The sequence below is a fragment of the Pan paniscus genome, chromosome 10 (genome assembly GCF_029289425.2).
Source record: "Pan paniscus chromosome 10, NHGRI_mPanPan1-v2.0_pri, whole genome shotgun sequence".
Lineage (NCBI taxonomy): Eukaryota > Metazoa > Chordata > Mammalia > Primates > Hominidae > Pan > Pan paniscus.
In genome coordinates, this window is record NC_073259.2 from 30,233,582 (window position 1) to 30,258,664 (window position 25,083).

General features: G+C 38.2%; 1 protein-coding gene across 3 annotated transcripts in view; it reads right to left on the bottom strand.

The window, feature by feature from the left end:
- SRGAP1 (SLIT-ROBO Rho GTPase activating protein 1) overlaps window positions 1-25,083 on the bottom strand; it is a 322,245-nt gene that overhangs the window by 41,589 nt on the left and 255,573 nt on the right. For all 3 annotated transcript variants that reach the window (XM_063593373.1, XM_008978446.5, XM_003824809.5), the window contains exons 15-18: window positions 23,192-23,326; window positions 11,519-11,624; window positions 8,567-8,791; window positions 4,665-4,744 (exon numbers count right to left, since the gene is read on the bottom strand). In XM_063593373.1, coding sequence (XP_063449443.1) covers window positions 4,665-4,744; window positions 8,567-8,791; window positions 11,519-11,624; window positions 23,192-23,326 — 546 coding nt within the window. The remainder of the gene's footprint in view (window positions 1-4,664; window positions 4,745-8,566; window positions 8,792-11,518; window positions 11,625-23,191; window positions 23,327-25,083) is intronic.

Below are 25,083 nucleotides of genomic sequence, written 5' to 3' on the forward strand. Positions count from 1 at the left end.
TAGTTCTAGAAATCTTATCCCCTTGTAGCTCTCAATATCTCGCCATAGATTGTAACCATCTCCCCTGCCCTCCACCCCCATTAAGGAAATAACCTATGTTAAACCTTGACACAAATCATCTGAGAATCCCATCCACATTCCAGTTCTCAGGTAGGTTTGCAGTTTAAATTTGCACTACCTGGGTGGTTTGAAAAACTTCAAGCCAAAAATTCAATGTTGTCCTAGGCTGGTTGTAACCCAGGCAGAAGTACATGAAAACCCTCTCTGGAAGAATCTACCTTCCACTGAGCCTAAAGTTCCAAGAAATCTGTACAAAATTTACAAACACAGTGGAAAATAAGACTCAATGAGTGAGAGCCAACAAAACAAATTTGGGAAGACATATGGAAATTATCAGACACATATTCTGATGGGAAGCGCTAATGAATAAACAGCCAGAGACTATAAAAAATGATCAAGCAGCAGATATAAAAGCACATCAAATACAACTTGTAGAAAGAAATAATATTTAAAGGCTGGGCACAGTGGCTCACACCTGTAATCCCAGCACTTTGGGAGGCTGAGGCGGGTGGATTACCTGAGGTCAGGAGTTTGAGACCAGCCTGGCCAACATGGTGAAACCCTGTCTCTTCTAAAAATACAAAAATTAACTGGGCATAGTGGCATGCACCTGTAATCCCAGGTACTTGGGAGGCTGAGGCAGGAGAATCACTTGAACCTGGGAGGCGGAGTTTGCTGTGAGCTGAGATTGTACCATTGCACTCCAGCCTGGGCAAAAAAAGCAAAACTCTGCCAAAAAAAAAAAAAAAAAAAAAAGAAACAAATAATATTTAAAAATAAAAATTCAATGGATCTGCTTAAAGCAGATTAGTTACAGCTGAAGAAATAAAGAATTTGTGCATATAGCTAAAGAAGTACTAGAGAAAATGGACAGCTTTAAATGTTTATATTAAAAAGTAAAAAGTGTTGAAAATGAATGCTAAGCCTTAAACTTAAGTTAGAAAATGAAAAAAATCTCTACAGAGAAAGAATAAAAAGTTTATTTGGGAGACATTAAATAACTGGAAATATGTTCATGGACTGGAATATTGAATATTATAACGATATTAATTCTCCCCATATTAATATAGGTAGAATTAATACAAAGGCAATCAAAACTCCAGTTTGGCTTTAGAGGGTTTTGTTTGTCTGAAGAACTTGAAAAACTGAGTCTAAAATTTAAGTGGAATTGCAAAGAGCCAAGAATTATTACAAAGCAGAGGTGTTGCTTTATGAACGATTAAGATTTATTAAAAGGTATCAAAACTAGGACAGTGATATAGGGATAGACATGTAGACCAGTAGAAAAGAATAGAGCCCAGGAGGAAATTCACACAAAGAAGACACTTCATTTATGGCAAAGATGTAGAGCAGTGGAGAAAGGACAATTAATGCTGAGATAATTGCGACAATTACATATCCATATAAAGAAAAAGGGAATGGATCCCTACCTCATCCCATACCCCCAAATAAATTGCTGGTGGAATAAAGACTTCTGTGTGAAAAGCAAAACCTTAAAGGATTTAAAAGAATATATGGGGCCGGATGCAGTGGCTCATGCCTGTTATCTCATCACTTTTGGAGGCTGAGGTGGGCGGATCACTTGAGGTCAGGAGTTTGAGACCAGCCTGACCAACATGTGAAATGCTGTCTCTACTAAAAATACAAAAATTAGCCATGCCTGTAGTCCCAGCTACTCGGGAGGCTGAGGCAGGAGAATCACTTGAATCCAGGATGTGGAGGTTGTAGTGAGCTGAGATCATGCCACTGCACTCCAACATGGAGGACAGACAGACTCCGTCTCTAAATAAATAAATAAATAAATAAATAAATAAGGCACCAAAGAAGACATATAAACAGCCAACAGGTATATTTTAAAATGCTGAACATCACTAATCATCAGGAGAATGCAAATCAAAACCACATATGAGGTTATCCCACTGTGTTAGGAAACAAACAAAACAAAAGGTAACAAGTGTTGGCTGGACACAATGGCTCATGCCTATAATCTCAGCACTTTGGGAGGCCAAGGCAGGTAAATGGCTTGAGCTCAGGAGTTCAAGACCAGCCTGGGGAACACGGCAAAACCTCATCTCTACAAAAAATTAGCTGGGTGTGGTAGAATGTGCCTCTAGTCCCAGCTACTTGGGAGGCTGAGGTGGGAGGATCACTGGAGCCGGGGAAGTCCAGGCTGCAGTGAGCCAAGATCATGCCACTGCACTCCAGCCTGGGTGACAGAGTGAGACCCTGTCTCAAAAACAAAAAACAAAAACAAAAAGATAAGCGTTGCCAAGGATGTGGAGAAATTAAAACCTTTGTACACTGCTGGTGGGAACACAAAATGGCACATCTGCTTCAGAAAACAGTACAGAGATTCCTCAAAAACTTAAAAATAGAACTACCATGTGATCCAACAATCCTACTTCTGGGTATTTATCCAAAATAACTGAAATCAGGATCTTGAAGAGCACTCCTATGTTCATTTCAGCACTATTCACAATAGCCAAGATGTAGAAATGGCCTAAATGTCCACTGACAGATGAATGGATAAAGAAAATATAGGTAAATACAATGGCATTCTATTCAGACTGTAAAAAGAAGGAAATCCCGACATATGTGACAGCATAGATGAACCTGGAGGACATTTTGCTAAGTGAAATAAGCCAGACACAGAAAGACAAATCCTATGTAAGTTCACTTATATGAGGTATCTAAAAGAATCCAATTCATAGAATCAAAGGGTGGAACGGTAGTTGCCAGAGGCTGGGGGAAGCGGGAAATGGGAAGTTACTAATAAGCGAGAATAAAGTTTCAGTCAAGCAAGGTGAACAAGCTCTAGAGATCTGCTGTATAACACTGTACCTATGGTCAACACTAAGGTACTGTACACTTAAGTGTTCTTACCAAAATAAAATAAAATAAGAGAATATAGGAGAATTATTTATTACCTCAAGACACAGAAGGATTTCTTAAAGGAGATGCGAAATAAAATTACCATGAAGGAAAAGATTGATAAATATAACTACTTTTAGATGTTCTGTTTAGCAAAAGACATAATAAGCATTTGAAAAGCAAAGCTACAGAGCAGGGGAAGATATCTGCAAAGCATATACCCAGTAAAGGACCTGATGTGGACCCACAAAGAACCCTTACAAATCAAATAAAAAAACAACTAAATACAAAACCAAGCGAAACCAAACAAAAAGAGCCCAGAAAACTCAATAGAAAAATGAGCAAAAGACTTGATAGGAATTTTACAAAAGATAAATAAACACATTATCAACCATGTCTTTTATCTTCTGACCTCTTGGGCCTTGCTGACCTTGGAGGGACAGTCCCTCTAGGGTTAGCCAATTTCTGGAGATAGTAAACAACTCACCCACAAGCAAACTTTCCAAACACCAACCTGCCCGTTGGAGCCAATACCCCACCACCCTGATTATCAGGCTCTCCCACTCCAGGCCACTGCTGCCCTATTCTCGGCACCCCAGGGCCAGGTAGGTACCAGACAACTTGGGACATCCCCTAATGCCCCAGAGCCTGCTGAAATTATTCCAACTAGGCAACCCTAAAGCTGCTTACCCTGCCTCACTGATGCCTTCCTGTGGAAAGCACACCAAGGTCTTCACTCTCCCTCTGCCTCCTGATGCTTCCCCAGGTAGCCTCCCATAGCATGGCACGCCCCCTTCTCTGGGGAACTATAAGTAGCAACTGTCTTCATAAAAATGGTTTGACAGTATAGAGTAAAGCTGAAGACACGGTTACTCCTAGGCATACATCCTAGAGAAACTCCTGTACATTTTCAGTAGGAGCCATGTTCAAAATGTCCTAACAGTGCATAGTAGCACTGTTCTTAATAGCAACGAGTAGAAAATACCTCACATATTCATCAAGAACGGAACAGACACATACAATGGAATATTATACAGTGGTAAAATAAACAGTTCAAACTGCAAGCAACTGCACAGATGAACATCAGGAACATAATACTGAGTAGAAAAAACTCACAAAAAATATATACAGTATGATCCCACTTATAGAAGATTTAAGAAAATAGAAAAGGAAACAAGAAACTATTTAAAAACACAAACATAGTGGTTACTCCTGAGGGGGTAAGTAAAGCAGTCAGATCAGGGAAGGGCAAAGGAAACAATAAGTCTTTTTTCTTAAGCTTGGTGGTGGTTCCATTGGTTTTCATTGTAATGTTATTTTTTATACCTTACACATATTTTATGAATTTTTTTAATCTACTTTTTTTTTTTTGAGATGGGGTCTGTTCTGTTGCCCAGGCTGGAGGGCAGTGGCGCTATCCTAGTTCACTGTAGCCTCAGACTCCTGGGCTCATGCAATCCTCCCAACTCACCCTTCTGAGTAACTGGGACTACAGGTGCACATCACCACGCCTGGCTAATTTTTTGTATTTTTTTGTAGAGATGGGATCTCACTATGTTGCACAGGCTGGTGTTGAACTCCTGGGCTCAAGTGATCCTCCAACCTTGGCTTCTCAAAGTGCTGGGATTATAGGTGGGAGCCACTGTGCTTTGCCTCTAAAATTTTAATACAAGCAATTGTTTACAATAGGGATATAAAGACTGGCTTTATAATAGCATAAGGGGAGAGCATACCATCTTCACTTGTGTGGGGCTCTGTACCAGCATCTTGGTCCACTTCCTCCAATGTACCGTGCTCACTGTATGGGCTGTCGCTGTAGAATACAAATGGAAATTCATATGAAATTAAAATAGACAAAAATTTTTTGAGACAGGTTCTTGCACTGCTGCCTAGGCTGGAGTGCAGTGGTGTGATCTTGGCTCACTGAAACCTCTGCCTCCCAGGCTCAAGTGATCCTCCTACCTCAGCCTCCCAAGTAGCTGGGACAACAGGTGTGCACCACCACACCTGACTAATTTTTAATTTTTTTGTAAAGATGAGGGTCTCATTATTTTGTCTGGGCTGGTCTCAAACCCCTGGGCTTAATTGATCCTCCTGCCTTGATCTCCCAAAGTGCCAGGATTACAGGTGTGAGCCACCATGCCCAGCCTGAGAGAATTTTAATAATGAGCAATTGCTACTGTAATGAAAACTATAAGACTCTATAAGGACAAAAGAGTAATTGGATAGTTGTCAATGGAATCCTGGCACCTCCATTGATTATGCTGTCCTACAGGAATATATATTAGATACATACATTCATCTTTGACTAGGTTATTTAACAACTCTATAAAGACAGAAGTTAACTTGTAAAAAATGGATAGCATTATAAGTAATTCTTATCCACAGAAATACAAATTAGTTGAATTCTGGTAGAATATGATTATTGCCCTATGGATAGACCAGTTTTTTACAAATTCATTTTGCTATTCCTTTATTACATATAAATTGGTCGTTCTTTGATGTCTCCTTTGAACTGCTTGTGGCATCTTTACCACCTTTTCTTGACACATGTTCATTGCATATCTGTATGAGAATCATGATTTTCTCCTCTTATCCCTTAACACTGTCACCACCAATCCTCAACTGTGTGCTGATAAATGGAATACATGGGTCACAAATATAAACCTACTATTACTGTAAAAGCCCATTTACATTTCTGATGTTGGGGGACAAGTATAACTACTACACTGTTGACTTCCTGTTTAAAATGAGCAATACCCATAGAAAAAGATAGACACCGTCGAGCACACGTTACTGGCTGCAAGACTGTCATGGGAGCTTTACTCTGTTTGGAAAAAGTAGCGATCACAAAATGTCCTAGAATATAAATAATATTGACCAGACATCTACAAACTTGCTCTCTTATAAAATGAACAAGACAGCAGAGCTTACTGACATAGCCCTAATATTTAAAAATGCTAACCAGGCCAGGCACGGTGGCTCACGCCTGTAATCCCAGCACTTTGGAAGGCCAAGGTGGGTGGATCACCTGAGGTCAGGAACTCGAGACCAGCCTGGCCAACATGGTGAAACCCTGTCTCTGCTAAAAATACAAAAATTAGCTGGGTATGGTGGTGGACGCCTGTAATCCCATCTACTTGGGAGGCTGAGGCAGGAGAATCGCTTGAACCCGGGAGGCAGAGGTTGCAGTGGGAATACAGTGAGTCAAGATTGCGCCATGGTGCTCTAGCCTGGCAACAGAGTGAAACTCTGTCTCCAAAAAAAAAAAAAAAAAAAAAAAAAGCTAACCATATCTTTGGTACTGGCCTTAAAACAAATACAATGATGAAAATAAAATCATGTATCTCAGCAGGGTTGAGTTGCATTCATTTACTTTCCCAGAGCCAAGCTCAGTCAGTATCTTTCCCATACTAAGTACTCAAGTAAATATTTTGAATTGAACTTCATGTGTAAAGTTGGTGAATATACTACAGAACTGGAATCTAGGTATGTTTCATTCTTAATTTAGAAAACAGTACTTCTGGAAATAGTCAACTAAGTTTTCTTAAGGCATATGACCATACTATGATTCAAGTAAAAAAAAAAAGTACTTTCAGTTATTTAACTATGTTTCAGCTACTCATTCCACTTCTACTTAATCTTTGGTAAGAAAATGAGAAAGAAAGTGTTGTGAGCAGGGTCCAGAATAAGGGATTTAAACAAACCTATTTCCAGCTGCTCTTGAATCCTAGCTGCACAGGGCAGTTTCTGAGGTGGGCAGGGAGGATGCTGAGTAAGAAGACTCAAGTATGCTTTGGAATCACACACACCTAACCTTGATTTACTACTAATCATTGGAAAGCTCCTTGGCCTTTCCTAACTTACTTGGTAGAGTGGTCATGCTAAATAAAAGAGATCATGTGCACTAAGCAGCTGAGATATAATAGGGGTTCAAGAAATTGAAGTTTCTTTCTTTGCTATTTTTTAATTGATATATAATAGTCGTACATATTTTAGGGGTACATGTGATATTTTGATACCCATATACAATGTGTAATGATCAAATCTGGGTAACTGGGATATCCATCACCTCAAACATTTATTTTTTCTTCATACTGGGAACCTTACAATTCTTCTGTTTTGAAATATACAATACATTATTGTTAGCTATAATTTTCCTACTGTACTACTGAATACTAAAGCTTATTCCTTCTAAATTTTTTTATTTTTTTGAGACAGAATCTTGCTCTGTCACCCAGGCTGGAGTGCAGTGGCGCGATCTTGGCTCACTGCAACCTCTGCCTCCCACGTTCGAGCAATTCCCCTGACTCAGCCTCCGGAGTAGCTGGGACTACAGGCACGTACCACCATGCCTGGCTAATTTTTGTATTTTTAGTAGAGACGGGGTTTCACCATGTTGGCCAGGCTGGTCTCGAACTCCTGACCTCAAGTGATCTGCCTACCTCAGCCTCCCAAAGTGCTGGGATTATAGGCATGAGCCACTGTGCCCAGCCTTTTTTTTTTTTCTTTTTTAGAGACAGGGTCTTGTTTTGTTGCTCAGGCTGGAATGCAGTGGTGTGATCAGAGCTCACTGCAGCCTTAAACTCCTGGGCTCAAATGATCTTCCAGCCTCAGCTTCTCAAGTATCCGGGACTACAGGTGCAAGCCACTGCACCTGGCTTATTCCTTCTACCTAACTGTATTTTTATAGCCCTTAACCAACTTCTTTTCATCCTTCCTATTCCCCTTCCCTTCCTAGCCTTTGGTAACCATCACTCTACTCTCTACCTCTGTGAGATCCACTTTTTTAGCTCCATATATGAGTAAGAACATGTGATATTTGTCTTTCCTGCCTGGCTTATTTCACTTAACATAATGACGTTCACTGCTAGGTATACATCCAAAAGAAAGGAAATCAGTATATTGAAGAGATATCTGCACTCCCATATTTATTGTAGCATTAGTCACAATAGCCAAGATGTGAAAACAACCTAAGTGTCTATCACTGAATGAATGGATTAAAGACATTATGGTATATCTACACAATGGAATATTATTCAGCCATAAAAAGAATGAGATCCTGTCATTTGCAGCAATGGGAGGCAATATTGCCATGCTAAAAATTTTATCCCCAAAATATATTAATATAATAAATTTGCTCAAAATGACCTAAAGGTCTAACTATAATTATAGCTAGAATTATATTCATTAGGAAGCGTGAAAATGAAAAGTTAAGAATGAAAATACATTTGGTTGACAGGGCTCCTTTAAAATGAGAATTTAAAAACACTTTATATGAAACCAAAACCTTTGATTTAGACTGAAAAATAAAATGTCAATCTGTTATCTTTTCTTGATTTAATGTAATGATAAAAGTTAACATAGCTCTACATAACATCAAAACCCTTTTTGTCTACAAAAACCACGATAGGGTAGATTTATTTGAAAGATAAGAGTCCTTGGAGAAAAGAGAGGGATGAATATGAGTTTCCATGGGTCTTAGTATTCTAAAAATTTATCTCAAGTTTTACTGCTTCTTCCTTTTAAGTTGGAAGCATTGGTGGCTTATGGGAAACTCTTTCTTCTAATCAAATTGATAGCTATAATTCCATAATTTTCGGTGGGAGAGGAGGACTAAAATTCTTATACTTACCAATAGTCATCTCCAGCCATACATTTCTCATAAACAGGGCCATCCAGCTCTTTAGCATCTGGGAAAATAGTCTCATGGTGGATGATGATGGTTTTGATAATTTCATTCACATGTGCCTGGCAAGACACTTGATCCTGTATTTCTGGGACAGGCATCAATGTTGGGCCAAAGCAAATGGCCAGGTTGTAAGGGTCCATCATATTCTCATCGCTGTACTGTGATAGACTACAAAAGGCAACAAGAAAGGAGTTATAAAAGAACAAAGAGAAAAAAAGGATATAAATGTTTAATAACGAGATACTTCAATACTTTAATAAGATACTTCAACTTTAAGTTGGCTCAGCAAACTCCAAAGAAAGTGAAATGACTTATGACCTTAACTAAGTAGAAATTGAGAGGGGATTCTAAGTCCTATTTGCTTAACTAAGTAGCATTTTTCAAAGTCAGGAGGGGGTTTAATATAATATTCACTACAATGGAGACCAGGATCACATAAATGAGTTTTATTTGCAAATGTGACGGTCAAGCTCTAAATGTTCCTCAAGTAAATTTAGGATACACAGTGAGGATTTCCATAAAGCTTTATGGATGTCTTTAAAATTGTCTTCTCCCCACTCAAATATATCTCAGATTTTTAGTTTTCTCCTATAAATCTTGGAGAAAGCCTAGAAAAAAACAAAGAACCTTTTCTTTGTAACTACTGAAAGGAGCCAATATCTCCAGGCTTTATAATCTGCTTTTGGGTAAGACATTCAACACTAGGTGACAACCAGTGTCACAAAAGCCATTATAAATACAAGAAAAGGGGAAAAGAATCCTCAATTCTCTTATTCTATGCAAGGCTTGCAAACTGTGGGGGAGATTTCCAGTTGTCTAGTACTAATTTCTACATTCTACTCAATGGGTATTTGTGAAATATTTTCACAGTGACTCAAAATAAGCCAGCTCTTTATTGCTATGCTCCTTGTTCTAGGGAGAGTTTAGATATGTTATCTTTCAGTGTATAGAATGTCAATCTTGAAAGGAAATGTAAAATCCAGGTGAACATATGACAAATGGAAGGAGAAAAAGGAGACTCAACTACCTTTGTGAGGTGATGACAGATACAAAGAAACTGAGATACCACATGACATGATACTTTACCCTTTTTTTGGAAATAAGATAGTCTAGGAAGTAGAAAATACAAAAGCATAATTTCCATAGCTAACATATGTCTTTCCCTTCTGCCATTTCTCAAACACACAATATTTTTTTAAAAATCACAATAACAGTAAATGATCATATTACAGATCATCTTGAAAATGGAGATTCTGAATAAGAATGGCCTAATTTCCAAAAGACATACTTCAGCTCAGTGGAGACAGTCACAGTTAATCTTTCTGGGTCTTTAGTGCTGGCTTGCAAACAAAAACTTGATGTAAAAATGTTACTTCCAAGTTTTGATTTTGCAGTAAAAAATAATAGCTAATTTCTCTTTTCATAATCCCCATCCCAAGCATCCTGCCCTAGAGGCTGGGCCCTTGTGTCTGCATGAAGGCAGGTGCAACCAGCCAGGGGGCCTCTGGGTAGAACCACTGGAAGCAATAACAGCAACGCCCATGGTGCATTTGCCATTCTTTGAGATGCATGATGAGTTAGGTTCAGGTTTTGAGAACTTTCTTAATTAACAGACTGCTTTCCTAGTCCATTATGGATTATTAGTTCACAGTGGATTTTGTTCAGGTGTGTCAGGAAGATTTGGTAGGAATGGTATGGAGGGGGCCAGCAGGAATGCAAGGTACTCCATCCTGGTGTATGGTGGTGGTGGTGATGGTGGGGCAACAGGCAAGCCTCTGGACTTTTAAAACTGCCTGAGTGAGTGTGTTTCCTTAAAGGTAAAAATGTATAGTGTCTAGCCTAACCATAGTTTAAACTTAACTCTCTAGATACTGCTTTTTTCCAGTGGTGATTAATGTACAAAGGGGTTGCTACTGTCGTTTGTGAATGTTTTAGGCACCACAGGTCAGCAGTAGAGTCTCATTCTGTATGGTTCTCTGCCAACATTTCCCTATTGTATGATACTTGGCTCTTGGGGTCAAGCTGAGTGGGTATGATTTCAGGACTAGTCAGCGGGATTGTAATAAATCACCGTGGCTTCTGAGAACTCCAAATGTCCCATGAAATAGAGAAAAGAAAATATCCGAATTTTAGGAAAGGAGAATCCATGCTAGCATGAGAAGGCATTTCCCCAAGTTTACTCAATAAGTTGATTCCCCCTGCATTTCTTTGTTTCCAGCTGCTTAGCTGAAATGTTGAATAGCAAGAGTACTCTTAGATAGGACTTGGGGAAGCTGTTCTTATAATGGAACCCATACAGCAGGAAGTAGCATAGCTGAAAATCAAGTTGCTGAAATTAAAAGAATAAAGTTCTTTGAAAATAATGTAGTAATTTAAAAGATTTGTTACTCTGTTTAGGAGAACATTTTGAGGTATTTTCTTGTTGATAAGGTCTCATTACAGTGAATTTGCAGAAATTCTTTTTTGGATCTGTGTACAGCTCCCATCTATGATTTTCTTCCATCCTCAACTACAATATTAAAAAGTCACAGAAATTTTCCGCAATGGACAGCCAGTTTACATCATTCTGACAAAAACATTCATGACAGTTTTGGATGAAAGTCTGAAAAACACTGAATAACACTTCTCACTGAAAAGTTGTGTTTTTTTTTTTTTAGTAATATTTAAATATCTTTGCATTTGTGGCCACAGTTTTTACAACTGGGGTAGGGCTTTCATCTATCAATGATGTTGATCTGCTGAGGAAAAATGTACCTTCAGTACATTTTTCAGTGTATATTCAATCATTTTTCTCTTTGACTCTGCTGATAAATGGAACCCAGCGTACATTTTACAGGATCCAAGAACAAAGACAGAATTCAGATGGGCCTTTTGTCAGAGCATTCAGGTACTTACTGATTGAGGAAGGCAAAGAGGTACCTCATCACTATAAGGACCGACCTGGGTAAAGTCAGGAGGAGTTTGCGGATGTGAAGCGCCCTCTCATAGAGATTATCTATTCCTACAGACAGAAGATGACATGGTCAGAGTCCTTTCACTTGCCACATTTAAAACAGAACACTGCAGTACATGTATTACCGGTACACATCTGAATATAAGCAACACCCTGCTCTTGTATGAGATCCAATTGTAACCAAAACAGTGAATAAATGATCGGCTTGGGTATACCACCATTCCAGAGGGCATCTCCTCTGACCCTTACCGTTTTCTCTGATTTTCATGGACTTGGCTTTGAGTAATTTAGAGTCTTCTAGATTTAAAAACCATTTTTTCCTTTGCTGCTAATTCTAAATTTTGCATCTGAAATCATATCAGATTTCAACTTCTTGCTGCATGCTAACCAAAGTAGCTTTCTGGGGCATGGCACCTCTCCCCGAACTGTTATGCATTAATTCATCATATATTTGTCTATGATTATGATCCAGGCAATGTGCCAGGTTTAGAATCTCTCCTTTCTCAAAATTACCATTGCATTTTACTTATATGACTTTTCACCTTGTATTACATTATACCATCAATATTAGGAGAGCCTACCAGGTTTCAAGCACTAAGAATACATTAGCAATACAATTCCTGCCTTCATATGATGCATGTCCTGATGTTTATAGCTATTTATTTCCTTATCTCATCTTCCCTGTGGGATGGTGAGCTCCCCCAAGACAGGATTACCTGAGACTAGTGTTATGCTACCTCTTTACCAGGAATACAAACTGTCTAAAGTGTCTGAATACTAAAGTGCTTGTGAACATCAGCAAAAAGGTTACTACTACAACACATTATTTGTATAATTCTCTATATATTTAAAAACACATTTTCACATTTGCTATCTAAGTTAAAAGGAATAATAAACTTTGCAGTAGGCAGGGCACACACTGTCATCCCCATTTATCAGATTAGGAAAATGAGAACTGGGCAAGTGGCATACCCAAGGTCAGCAGGCTAGAAGAGGCAGACCTGGGACTGCAACCTATGTGTCCTGTTTCATAAGCCTGTTTCACAAGTCTGTTTTCTGTTTCATAAGTCTGGTTGCCTTTCTTGGATCCCAAGACTACCACTTTGTAAAGTTGTACCTTTACAAAGTACAACTTTGAAGATACCCAATAAGCATACATTTGCGAAAATATTTCCAAAAAAGTATTATGTTTGAAAACAGTTCTGAAGCTTCCTATACTTTTATATCACCATATTGTTCTTAAGTGCTTGAGATATTCATAAAAATACTTGAAAATTCTCAGTCCATATGGTGTCAGCCTCTGACACCATAGTCAACTCATTCTCATTATTATTGTTGTTTTTTAAACCTTCTTCCACCTATAAATGTGGATAACTCTCAAAGATATCTACCTGGTCCTCCTCAATGGCAACCTCATCCAGTTGCAAGGTTACAAACATCACTTCTAAGATGATATCCTTGCTTCATTTTTCTCCCTTGAATGGGAAAGAAGTCCTGTAGTTTCTACTTCTAGATATCTCACTGCTAATTTTCTAACTGAAGTCTTGATTATTTCTAACTTAGACTATCAAAATACTCTCCTAACTCAGTTTCCCTTTCCGATTCCTCTTGTATCAGTGGTTCTCAACCTTGACTTGGATTCACTTGGGGAGATTAAAAAGGCTGATGCCTGAGATTCTTTTATGCAGCCAGGGTTGAGAACCACTGTCTTAATTACTCTTGCTAAGCTTATTTCCCTGGAATCTTGAGTGCTGACCCCAGCTGTTTTCCACTTATTATCAAACTGGGCATTCTATTTTCCCTTTTGCATAGCTGAAAAGGTACGAAAAATCTATTAGGAATATTCTTGATTAACCAAGAATGAGCTGACAAAACAAGCAATAATTTATCAGGATTCCTGAGAAAAAACCACTTCCATTCCCACCTTTAAGTATGCCAAAGTTGGAACTGTAGCTCTGTCATCTTTTAGCAAATGCAATTTCAGAAACTCTTGAACCAGAATGTAAGTAAAACATTATCATGCAATTAACATTCTCATTCTTTCATTTTTATTCTTTCAATATAAATCTATAATTTATAAGTGTGATCTTAGTAATACTGAATTGAATATATTACATTTTGCCTTTTTTATTTGTAAAATATTTCAAAATGGAGAAAATATAACGCTATGAACAAGGCAGATTAGGGTTACGTCTATTGCATACAAGCACTTTGTTAACATACTTCCCAGGCAATGGTCTTGATTTATTTTTCCCTGAAAAGAGGGAATAAGATGCTTAAAAAAGAAGTTATTCAACAGGTGTATAAATTCTCTCAGGCCACAATAACTCAATAATTAAGTTATCAACATTGCCACCCAGTTCGGTCCTGGTAGGATCAAGACATGTCCCAGAGTAAGCTGTTTATCTCCATGACAACTTTATGTGATATGTGCAAAACCACATTGTACAGAGAGGGAAGATGAAATGCCTAAACATGAAGTAATTTGCAAGTCATTGAGAATTTAATGGGAATTCTGTATCTTTAAATACTATTTCAACACAGCTGCATTATTATCTCATATCAGAAATTAACTGGTTGAATGCTTATTACCTAAAATAGCTGATTTTATAAAAAGTGTAATGTTGTTGCTGCTTTAAAGAAGACAAAGATGATTTAGCATACCTATATCTAGAAAGTCTATCTCTAAAAATGAAAAAGAAAAAACTCTTCAAAAGCGAAATTATACATATTATGATTTATTCTTAAGACAACAATAAAACTTCTCCCGCTGCTTATTGAGAATCTTGGGTGTTTCAAAAGTGAAGTTTCCTCATTCTCCCAGCAAATCCTCATTTTAAAGTTAAGGTCGAGGCTAAGGTAAGAGAATTGCTTGAGCCCAGGAGTTCGAAGCTCCAGTGAGCTATGATCACACCACCACATTCTAGTCTGGGCAACAGAGGAATACATTGTCTCTAAAACAATTAATAATCATAAAGTTAAGGCCAACTATCAGGGACAGGATTTTTGTAGCTTAACGCTAGTTTTGAAGTCCTAGAGTTAAAAACAAAAGGAAAGGAAAGGATGTAAAAAGAACCACTCTTACTATATTATTCATCTTTAATATTTGTCAAATCCCATAGACGGCAAGTCACTCTGGAGGCTACATTCTCTATAACTACAGGTCATAGGCGTTAATTCCAAGAGGTTTTGTTGTTGTTGTTGTTTTTGAGACAGAGTCTTACTCTGTCATCCAGGCTGGAGTGCAGTGGGGTGATGTCAGCTCACTGCAACCTCTGCCTCCCAGGTTCAAGTGATTCTGATACCTCAGGCTCCCAGGTAGCTGGGATTAGGAGCACCCACCACCATGCCTGACTAATTTTTGTATTTTTAGTAGAGAGGGGATTTTGCCACGTTGTCCAGGTTGGTCTCAAACTCCTGGCCTCAAGTGATCTGCCCGCCTCAGCCTCCCGAAGTGCTGGGATTACAGGTATGAGCCACCATCCCTGGCCTCAAGAAGTTTAATCTTAATTCAAGATCTTCTTGTTTCTATCTCTTGGTTCTAAACTTAGTCCCTCTACCTCTTAAAGGCAGTTTTAAAATTTTATTTAATAAGAATTGAGGGAACAAATATTTGTACACCAGTTTCAGAGTAGCATTATTCATAATAACCAAAAGGTAGAGACAACCTAAATGTTCATTGACAGATGAGTGGATAAACAAAATGTGGTATGCACACACAATGCAGTATTATTCAGCCTTAAAAAGAAAAACATTTCTGACACATGCTACGACATGCATGAGTCTTGAGGACACTATGCTAACTGAAGCCAGTCACCAAAAGAACAAGTATTACATGATTCCACTTATGTTAGGTACCTGGAATAGGCAAATGCATAGAGACAGAAAGCAGAAGAGATAAAGCCAGGGCCTGGGGCGGGGGTGCAGGAGGATGGGGAGTTATTGTTTGATGAGTACCGAGTTTCTGTTTGAGAAGATGAAGAAGTTCTAGAAATGGATAGTGGTGATAATTGTGAATGTACTTAATGCCACCGAACCGTACACTTAAAAATCGTTAACATGGTAAATTTTATATTTTATATATATATATTTTTTACCACAATAAAAGAATGAGGGGGCCTGTGGGATGCAAATGAAAGACTTCAGGGGAAAAGCAACAAGGACATAAGTGACACCAAAAAAACTAGATAAAGTTATATGAGGCAGATGTACATTCTCTATAACTACAGTCAACACAAATGAAAGCAAAACAGAACTGCTGGCATTCCTGAAGTAGTAGCAAATCTGTTCGTCTCGAAGGCCTCTAACCGTGATGGCTGCGAGCAGGTCTCCCAATTCTACCTGGCTGGCTGCTCAACAGGCGCGCAATGTGCATCCTACAGGAGCTTCGCTCTGGTACAAATGACTCATTTACTGTCCTGAGTCCAGTTAGCGGGCAAAATTTATGGTTGCTGCTGACACCCTGATGAATGTGTGTTCCTAGCTGGCTCTGAGTGTGGCAAATTTCACAATTTCATGCTGGAGGGAAAGATGGGTCTTTTCTTCCCCTCAGAAAAGTTGTCAGTGGGGAAAATCAGTATTTCACTTGGATTTCTTGTAAGCTGGGCTTTGTTTTCCACAATTCAAGGTCTCATGTAATTAGGTAAAAGTGGCATTCATCCAACCTTGATCACATGCTCAAAGCTCCCTGGGCTAATATATGGTTTTTTTTTTACCAGCAATGCAAGATTCTCATGTTAGCGTCCCAACTTCCCAGCAGGCGGGTTAGATAGCTCCATGTAAATGCATGTGAAAAATTTACCATAAAACACAAGTTACTTCAGCAAATGGCAAAAAGTTCAAATGGTCATCACTCTGAAAATACTGGTTCTTCTGTGGACTATTTGTAGAAGTATTTGTTTGCCAGAAAATGAATAATAAATCACAAGATGCAAATTTCTCCTTAGGTATGAAGACAGGGAAGGAAATTCCTTGGCAGCCACATTTAGAAACTGTTTATTTAACAGTGGGTACACACATACTTGTGAGTTCCATAGCCTAACAGCTGGCATTCAAGATGAATGTATCAGTTTCAGGACATTTTTAGGTTCACACTAACAATGTCAAGGTGTTAATCAAACCTTTGTATATAATTGTTTAATAGACTGACTTCTGTGAATTAAACCATTGATTTCTCTCCTAAATAACAGCACTATAGAAATACATACATAGATGTTTACTATTCTGCTGAATTATCATATTGAGGTTAGTAAAGAAACTGAGTCTTAGCCTAGAGAGCTTTACCTACTCAGTTCAGATACTCAGCCTATTAAATATTTTTAAGGATAAAGGAAACATTAAGAACATTATTATAAGGCATCAAACGGAAATTTAGAATTCAGAGAGAAAACCACCATGTATGTCAATAAAGCTGAAAGAAATTTTTATAGCAAAAACATATATTAGAGCACCAGAAAAAGAGTTCAAAAGCTTTTTTCATGAAATAATCAGAAAAGGCAAATAAATTTAGGTACTAAGAAGCTCATCATAGTATTTTGGTATAATTGCAAAATCACTGGAAACAATCTAAATGTCTAAACTAGGGGATTTGTTACATAAAATAGAAATCATTATAGGGTCACTAAAAGCTATATTTTGAAAATAATATTATTGAGTTTTAAAAAAGTGGTTTATGAAGAGCCAGTATGGCGTGGCATAATTTTTTACAACAGCTTGGCCGGGCACAGTGGCTCACACCTTAATTCCAGCACTTTGGGAGGGCGAGGAGGGTGTATTGCTTGAGTCCAGGAGTTCAATACCAGCCTGGGCAAGGTGGTGAAACCCTGTCTCTACCAAAAAAATACAAAAATTAGCTGGGTGTGGTGGTGCACGCCTGTGGTCCCAGCTACTTGGGAGGCTGAGGGGGGAGGATCACTTTAGCCTAGGAGGTTGCAGTGAGCTGTGATCACGCCACTGCAATCCAGCCTGGACAATAGAGTAAGAGCCTGTCTCAAAAACAATTTTTTTAACAACAGCTTTATTGAGATATAACTAATATACCATATAATTTACCCATTTACACAGTTTACCAATGATTTTTAGTACACTCAGAGTTGTGCAAGATCACCTCAATCATTTTAGAGCATTTTCATCACTTCAAAAACAAACCTCTTATCCATTAGTGGTCACTTGGTACGATATAATTTTTATGTAAAGTACATAGGAGTGGTGTACCCACAAAATGGATTTTTTGGCAATCAAAAAGAATGAAGTACTGATACCTACTGTAACATGGATGATCCTTGAAAACATTATGCTAAGTGAAAGCCAATCACAAAGGACAACATACTGTATAATTCTATTCATATGAAACGGCCAGAACAGGCAAATCTATAGAGACGGAAAGTAGATTAGTGATTGCCTAGGGCCGGGGGTGGTGGTGGTTATGAGTAAACGGGGAGTAATTGCCAATGTTTGCTAACTGGGGTTTCTTTTGGGGGTAATAAAAATGTACTATAATTGATTGTGGTGATGGTTGCATAATTCTGTGACTATACTAAAAACCACTGGCCTGTACTCTTTAATGGATTAACTGTAGAGTATGAGAATTATATCTCAATAAAGCTGCTTTACAAAGTACATAGGTACTGTAGAAAAACTCTGGAAAGATACTAAAAACGTTATCACTATCTCTGTGTAGAGAAATTACGATTTGTTCTTAGTTTATAATTTTTCTACAGTGATAACATGTTAATTGCATAACATTAGGTTGGTGCAAAACTAATCGTGTTTTTTGCCACTAAAAGTAATGGCAAAAGCCGCAATAACTTTTGCACCAACCTAATAAATAAAGCATTGACTACTCATTTGATGATTTAAGGAATTATTGTTGGTTTTAAGGGTATGATAATGGTATTGTGGTTATGTTGTATATTAACATGAAACATGGTATTTGTTGTTGTTTGTTGTAAACAAAATGTGTACATGCCAGTGATTCTCTTTGGGTAGTGGAATTATGGAATTTTGGTTGACAATATTTTGTTCTATGTGCTTTTGTGCATTTTTCACGTACTCTACAATGACTACATGTTGGTTTTGTGATAGGAAGAAAAATTCTCCCTTAAGAAACCGTTTCCTCGTATCCAAGTAGTCACCTAAATAATAACACCTAATGCAAAATGAAATGAAAATGTTTCATCTGGGCTCACAGCTTTAAGGCAGTCAGAAAAAAAAACATGAATTACTTGAGTGGCTTTTCTAGGGCAAGTCACTTGAACTTATGCCCTAGGAAATCTCGGAGCCATGATGCAGGGATATTCTACAAGCTGCCCAGACTTTGTGGGTATGACCTGGAGCATTGACAAAACCACTCACAAAGTGGATGGTTAAAACAAAACAAAACAAAACAAAATAACTCTTGGGTGAGAAACTGAGAAACTACCAAGTTTGCCACTTCAAATTTATGTTGCATTTGGTTTTACTATGTCTTCATCCAGATAAGTAATCTTTAAAAAGAAATGTAAAATAAATTGGGGAACAAATAGTGCATATTTTTAAAAAAAGAATGCTAAGATAAATTTCCTTTGACTACATATATTTGTAAGCTTCCAAAGAACGTGGTCACTCAGGGTCATAAAGCATAAACATGGCTGGATAACTAATCACACACACACACACACACACACACACACACACACACACACACACCCCTTTCCCCAAACAATCCAAAAATATGGAAGCGAAAAGTAGTGGGTGCTCCAGAGCCTTATGCAAACTCTTAGAAAAGATGAAAAGGGAAGTTTTTCTATACAAAATAACTGTCATGTGAAATTACTTTAATGGGGAAAACCAAACCCAATTACAGCAATGCTACAAGATGACAAGGGTAAAAACAATCTATCACTCAGATCTCTCTTTCTTCTAAAATTTCAAAATCTTTGTTTCTATCATATATTAACTTAGCCTGTATTTATTTGTAAATATCTTACCTTTCCTACTACATTTTAAGCCTCTTAAATGCAAGAATCAAGTCTCTGAATCCCTAGAAAGTTTTATACATTGTAGACAATTAATCAACTTGGTTCAAACCGTCAAAAGTCTGCAATATTGATAAGGGGATACAATGATAAAAGATGTATTATGCTACTCAAAGGATTTATTGAAAATCCAGGAAAAATGCAGGAAAATCCAGGAAAAATGCATTATGGTCACATTGGTAAGAAAAAAATGCTTGCTTAGAGATAATAACATCCAAGAATCCTCCCTTTCTTAAGAGGTTACATGTTGGAGGAAAAGGGGTTGTTCTATAAAGAGGTTGTTAGTGTCAATATGTATGTTTTTGAAACACCTGCCATTCTGTAAAACTTTGCACTAAAAGTAACAAGACTTATGGGGAAAAATAGGATTGGGGCAGACTACTCAACATTTATGAAACTTTGTAACTACAGCACTAATGAAAACATTAACAATCCTATTAAAATCCAAGGATTATGAATCCATTGATTTTGATTAATCCATTGTTTTAATACAGGAGGGAATGTCATTGTAGCTTCTTCACTTGCACTTGAGCACTGTAGGTACCACTTACATGAGATATCTCCATAGATTTTTTCCTTGTAGTTTACATATTTGCTAAATATGACTCTAATTGTGAGAAAGCTTGACATTGATTGCTACAAGGTATTTAATGTGCTGGGAAAAATCATGCTGGAAACAATGTAACTTGAGGATAACACAAATATTTCTAAATTCACGTGAGTTAATTATGCCAAAGAAACACATACTTAGCAGAACAGACAGATTGATAAGTGGCCAACCCAGGTATTGGCATATGTGACCACAGTTTATAGTCAGAGTAATTGTAATAGTAGTAATGATGACATCTTGCAGCACTTACTGAGGGTTACTATGTGCCAGGCATGATGTGAAACCCTTTACATGGACTGTCTCATTTATTCTTCACATAGACTCTATGAAGTAGGTGAAGAAACAGCTATTTAATTAGATTAAGTATTAATCTTTGCCCAAGTTTATACAAAGTTGGAAAGTGGTAAAGCTAGGATTTGAACCTAGATCTTTCTGACTCTATGGCCTCAGTTATTAAAAACCACTATGAAATGATATTTTTCATCCAATAAAAGTGTGAAATGATTCTATAATGGTAACTGACAATGTGGCCCAACACTCTTTATCCAATTGGTACATGTACATGTTACAGCTGACATGATGTATGGACCTAGAAAACCACTAAGCATTGTACAGCACTTGTTATTTTTCCAGACTTAAGCTTTTTGGCTAGGATGTGAGGGAAATCTTTGGACATGGCCAAAGGAGAATTCCAGAAGTGAAACACCTCCTTTTCATTTCTTTCCAGCTGGGTCAGAGGTTCATTGTGATGACTCAGGCTATGCAAGGGCCGTGGAATGGACGTGCAGCTGTACTTCTAAATTCCAATGGGACATCAGACTGGGGAGGATTATGACCGGGAAATTCATACCCAACTGGAGCCAAGACTCTAGGAACTGATGCCAGACAAAGAACTCGTGGTGGAATCTTGACTTTTCAATTCATTTCATCTATAAATTCTATTTAACTTAACATGCTCCAGGAATTAACTAATTCCTAACCTTCGGGAGTGGACAAATGTTAGGGCTGCAAAACTACTCCACAAGCCTGTGGAGCTAACTGTGGGCACTCCATTGAGCATATTCTGTGCCAGGCACTCTTCTTGGCATTTTACACATATTAACTCACTAAATTCTCACAACCCTATGATGTAAGGATTAATGTTCCCCCTATTTTATAGGTGAGGAAACTGAGATGCAGAGAGCTTAAGAAACCTGCCTAAGGTCACACAGCTGATGAGTGTGTGACAGAGCTAGGCTGAACTAGGCTCTTTGAATCCAGAGCCTCTATTCTTAACCTACTGCGTAAACTCCTTTTCTAGTAGTAGGAGACAGAGGGGTTAAAAAAATTATAATGCGGGGAGATCAGAAAAATTCTGGACATACGTACCCAATAGAATAATGGGAGAGGAGAAAGTGATTAATCCTGGTTGGAGTGGTGGGGAGGACAGAGTTGTGGGAGGAATGCCAATCTGGCAAAGCCTTCACCGCAGATGTTGAATGGTTATCATGGACAGCTGAGGAAACAGCATAGGCAAGTGGATGGAGGTGGGAAATGGCCCAGCATATGTACAGTCTGCTACTGCTGAAATATACAGTAAATATGGTAGGGTAGCAGGAGAGGGCTGTGCAGCAGTAGCAGAGATCAGAGAGAGGAAGAATTCAATTATATGAATTGGCCATGCCATGGAGTTAGCTTTTTTTTTCTTTTTTTTTTTTTGAGACAGAGTCTTGCTCTGTCACTGAGGCTGGAGTGCAGTGGCACGATCTTGGCTCACTGCAATCTCTGCCTGCCAGACTCAAGTGATCCTCCTGCTTCAGCCTCCCAAGAAGCTGGGAATCCAGGTGCATGCCACCATGCCTGGCTAATTTTTTATTTTTAGTAGAGATGGGGTTTTGCCATGTTGCCCAGGCTGGTCTCAAACTAATGGAGACCAAGCAATCAGCCCACCTTGGGGAGTTTGCTTTTATATTGAAATAGGTTTTAAAAAGGGGAGAAAGCAAGCAACCCAGTTTTTTTTTTTAACTCTAGCTGCAGTGTGGAGAATGCAGGGCCGGGGGTAGGGGTTGGGAAAAGAAGGCAAAATCTAGAAGTAGAGTCCATTTAAGAGACTCTAACTATCCCCAGTGAGAAACCAAGGTGATTGGGGATGGGGAAGGAGGGATGAGTAGTGAGATGTTTTTTTTGAGGGCAGATCAATAGGACTTGTTGATTCAGATGGGGGGGGTGGATGGACTGTAGGGAGATTTCTTTATTAAGAGTAAAAAGTTGATTCTTATGAAGCCTAAGTGATTGAAGTCAGCTCTAGACTCTTGCTGGGAACTCGGACTTAAAAGGGACACTGTATTTTTAGATGCATGGATCTTGATTGTGGCTAATAATTAATTCATGGTATCATTATTTTCACCTTCCTTTGTATAGTGTCAAAAAGCCCCCACTGAAGAAAACAGCAATGCTTTACTCTGCCAATGATTATCGGTTTCATAATATGTCATATACAATCCCAGAGCAACTCTGCCTATTAGCTTGGGTTGCCCACTGACAGATAATTACCACCTGGTGTTCCTGCACTGTAATAAGGATCTTTGATCTCATTTTATCCATTTCTTGAAATAACATTGAAAGATGGATAAATTACCCCACTCCTAAAATTGGTTGAGAAAAACCAAGAACCAAAAGCCAAGAAAAGGTCACATTTCCCAGCTTACAACTTCCTCCTTTCCCTTAGGCAGCTGGCACCTGGCTTTCTGCTCAATTCCAGCCATGAGTGGGAAGCTCCTGGCTTTCTGGAGCCAGGGGATGTTCAGGAGGAAAGCCCACTCAGCTGAGGGTGAGGCCACAGCTGGCAGGATGACTCGCACTGGATCCAGAAAGAAAACAAATGGTCCCAGAAATATGGTGGTAATGGGGTAATGGGGGTGGGGGTGTATGGAGGGGGGCCACTGCCTTTTCCAGGAAGTTAGTTAGTGAAATAATTCTTGTGGAAAAAGATGAAAAAAATGTCCACTTACTGATACAAGAAATCAGATCGTTAAATCTTTCCTTAGGAAAGAGGGGGTTTTCCAGCCCACGGAAATAGAGCTTCAGAACGCCAGCAACTGAGTTAATATCATGGTTACTCTGGTCATCAGCCAAAGGATTTTCACCTAAAAAAAAAAACAAAAAACTCGTTACATTAACAGTGCTTCTTTTTTTTTCTCTGAACAAAAATATATTTCTATGAACATACATGTTGCTATATATACGTATCTTTTAATTATGCTTTATGAAAGATTATATGGTACTAAAATTAAAATAATTGGTTTAGATATCCCACCCCATGATTAACCTAAAAACAGTAACTAAAATAAAGCTTTTAAAATCTTATGCTACTAAATAATCCCTTACAAGTTACTCAAATCTTAAAATAAAATATTGTGGAATTTATAATTTTACCCAACCCCCACTTTTTTTAAGCTGAAATCTGTAATCTTAGTTTGACATGAATTCAAACACTACATCCTGTGTTTCTTACCCTACTGGGAAAAAGACACACCATAGGTCTGTCTGACTATGCTATATGGGTCAGCAAAATTTATCAGAAATGTCATAGGTGCCACTGAATTGTGAACACCTACAATTAAATAAGTAGGTATTTCCCAAAGTGGCATGGTGGTGTTCACAGCACGTCTGAAAGCTGTCTTGAGCAGAAGGAGACTCTAAAATCAGATAGAGGAACTTGAAAATGTACCTTTCACGTTACCAAGGAGTTTGTATAAAAAGTGGGAATTTTAAAAATATATCACAAATATAAAATTATTTTTTTTTATGGTAAACAACTTTAAAATATTAGGCAACTAGTCTGGTGAGTGTTTCTCTCTGAGAATTAAATTAAATTATTAGGCAACTAGTCTGGTTATTGTTCCTCTAGAGATAAAATCCTTAAGAAGTTCAACATAAAATACAACCTTAAATCAAATTCTGTTTTTTATTTACAGTTTTATGCTTCTCTTCTGAAGTTCACAAAAAGTGTGCATTGCATTTTAACGTATTTTTTTGCTTCTTAGGGCAATTTATTTTTAGGGATCTGTTGTTCTCTTTTCTCTGTTCCTAGGGCAAGAAATCACTGAACATGAATTTATCAGAATATAATAATTACTATTATTTTTGCCCACTGTGAGAAAGCCTCACCCAAGCAGATCACAAACAAATAACAAATACTGGGAAAATTTCCAAGGAAAAATGATCATGTATTTTGCCTGTGGTGGCTAGCACAGAACATGATACTTTACCATATTTCAGCTTACCCTGAAGATGGCCAATGCATGAGACTTGGCACATGTGGCTGCTCTGCTGTAACCATACATTTTTACAGTTTTGCAGGTGAGGAAATCGAGGCCAAATAGGAATTGAGCGACTTGACCCATATCACATGATTGATTAGTGGCTGAGAGTCTGATATGATTCTAGGTCTGCCTGACACGAAAGTGTGCAGCTTTGCTAATTATAATGTGCTAATTGGAATGTTTCTAACATAAGGAAATGATATGTGCTTCAGGTGATGGATATCCCAGTTACCCTGATTTGATCATTACACACTGTATGCCTGGGTTAAAACATCATATATACCCTATTAATACATAACACTATTACGTACCCATAATAGTTAAAAATAAAAAATTAAGGGAAAAAAAGTATTGACATTGAAAAAAGATAATGTATATGGTATATGACCCAGTTTAGTAGAACTTATTTGACAGCCAATTATGAACAAGCATAAGGCACCCCCTAGGGTCACAGGGAAGGAGTCTGTGGACCGTGAGAAGAAAAAGGGAAGAGCTCCCGACAAAGGGAGGAGCTGGGCAGCTGGGAGGAGCTGCCTCCCTCACCTGCTGTCTAGGCCCAGGGCTGCCCTGGCCACTCT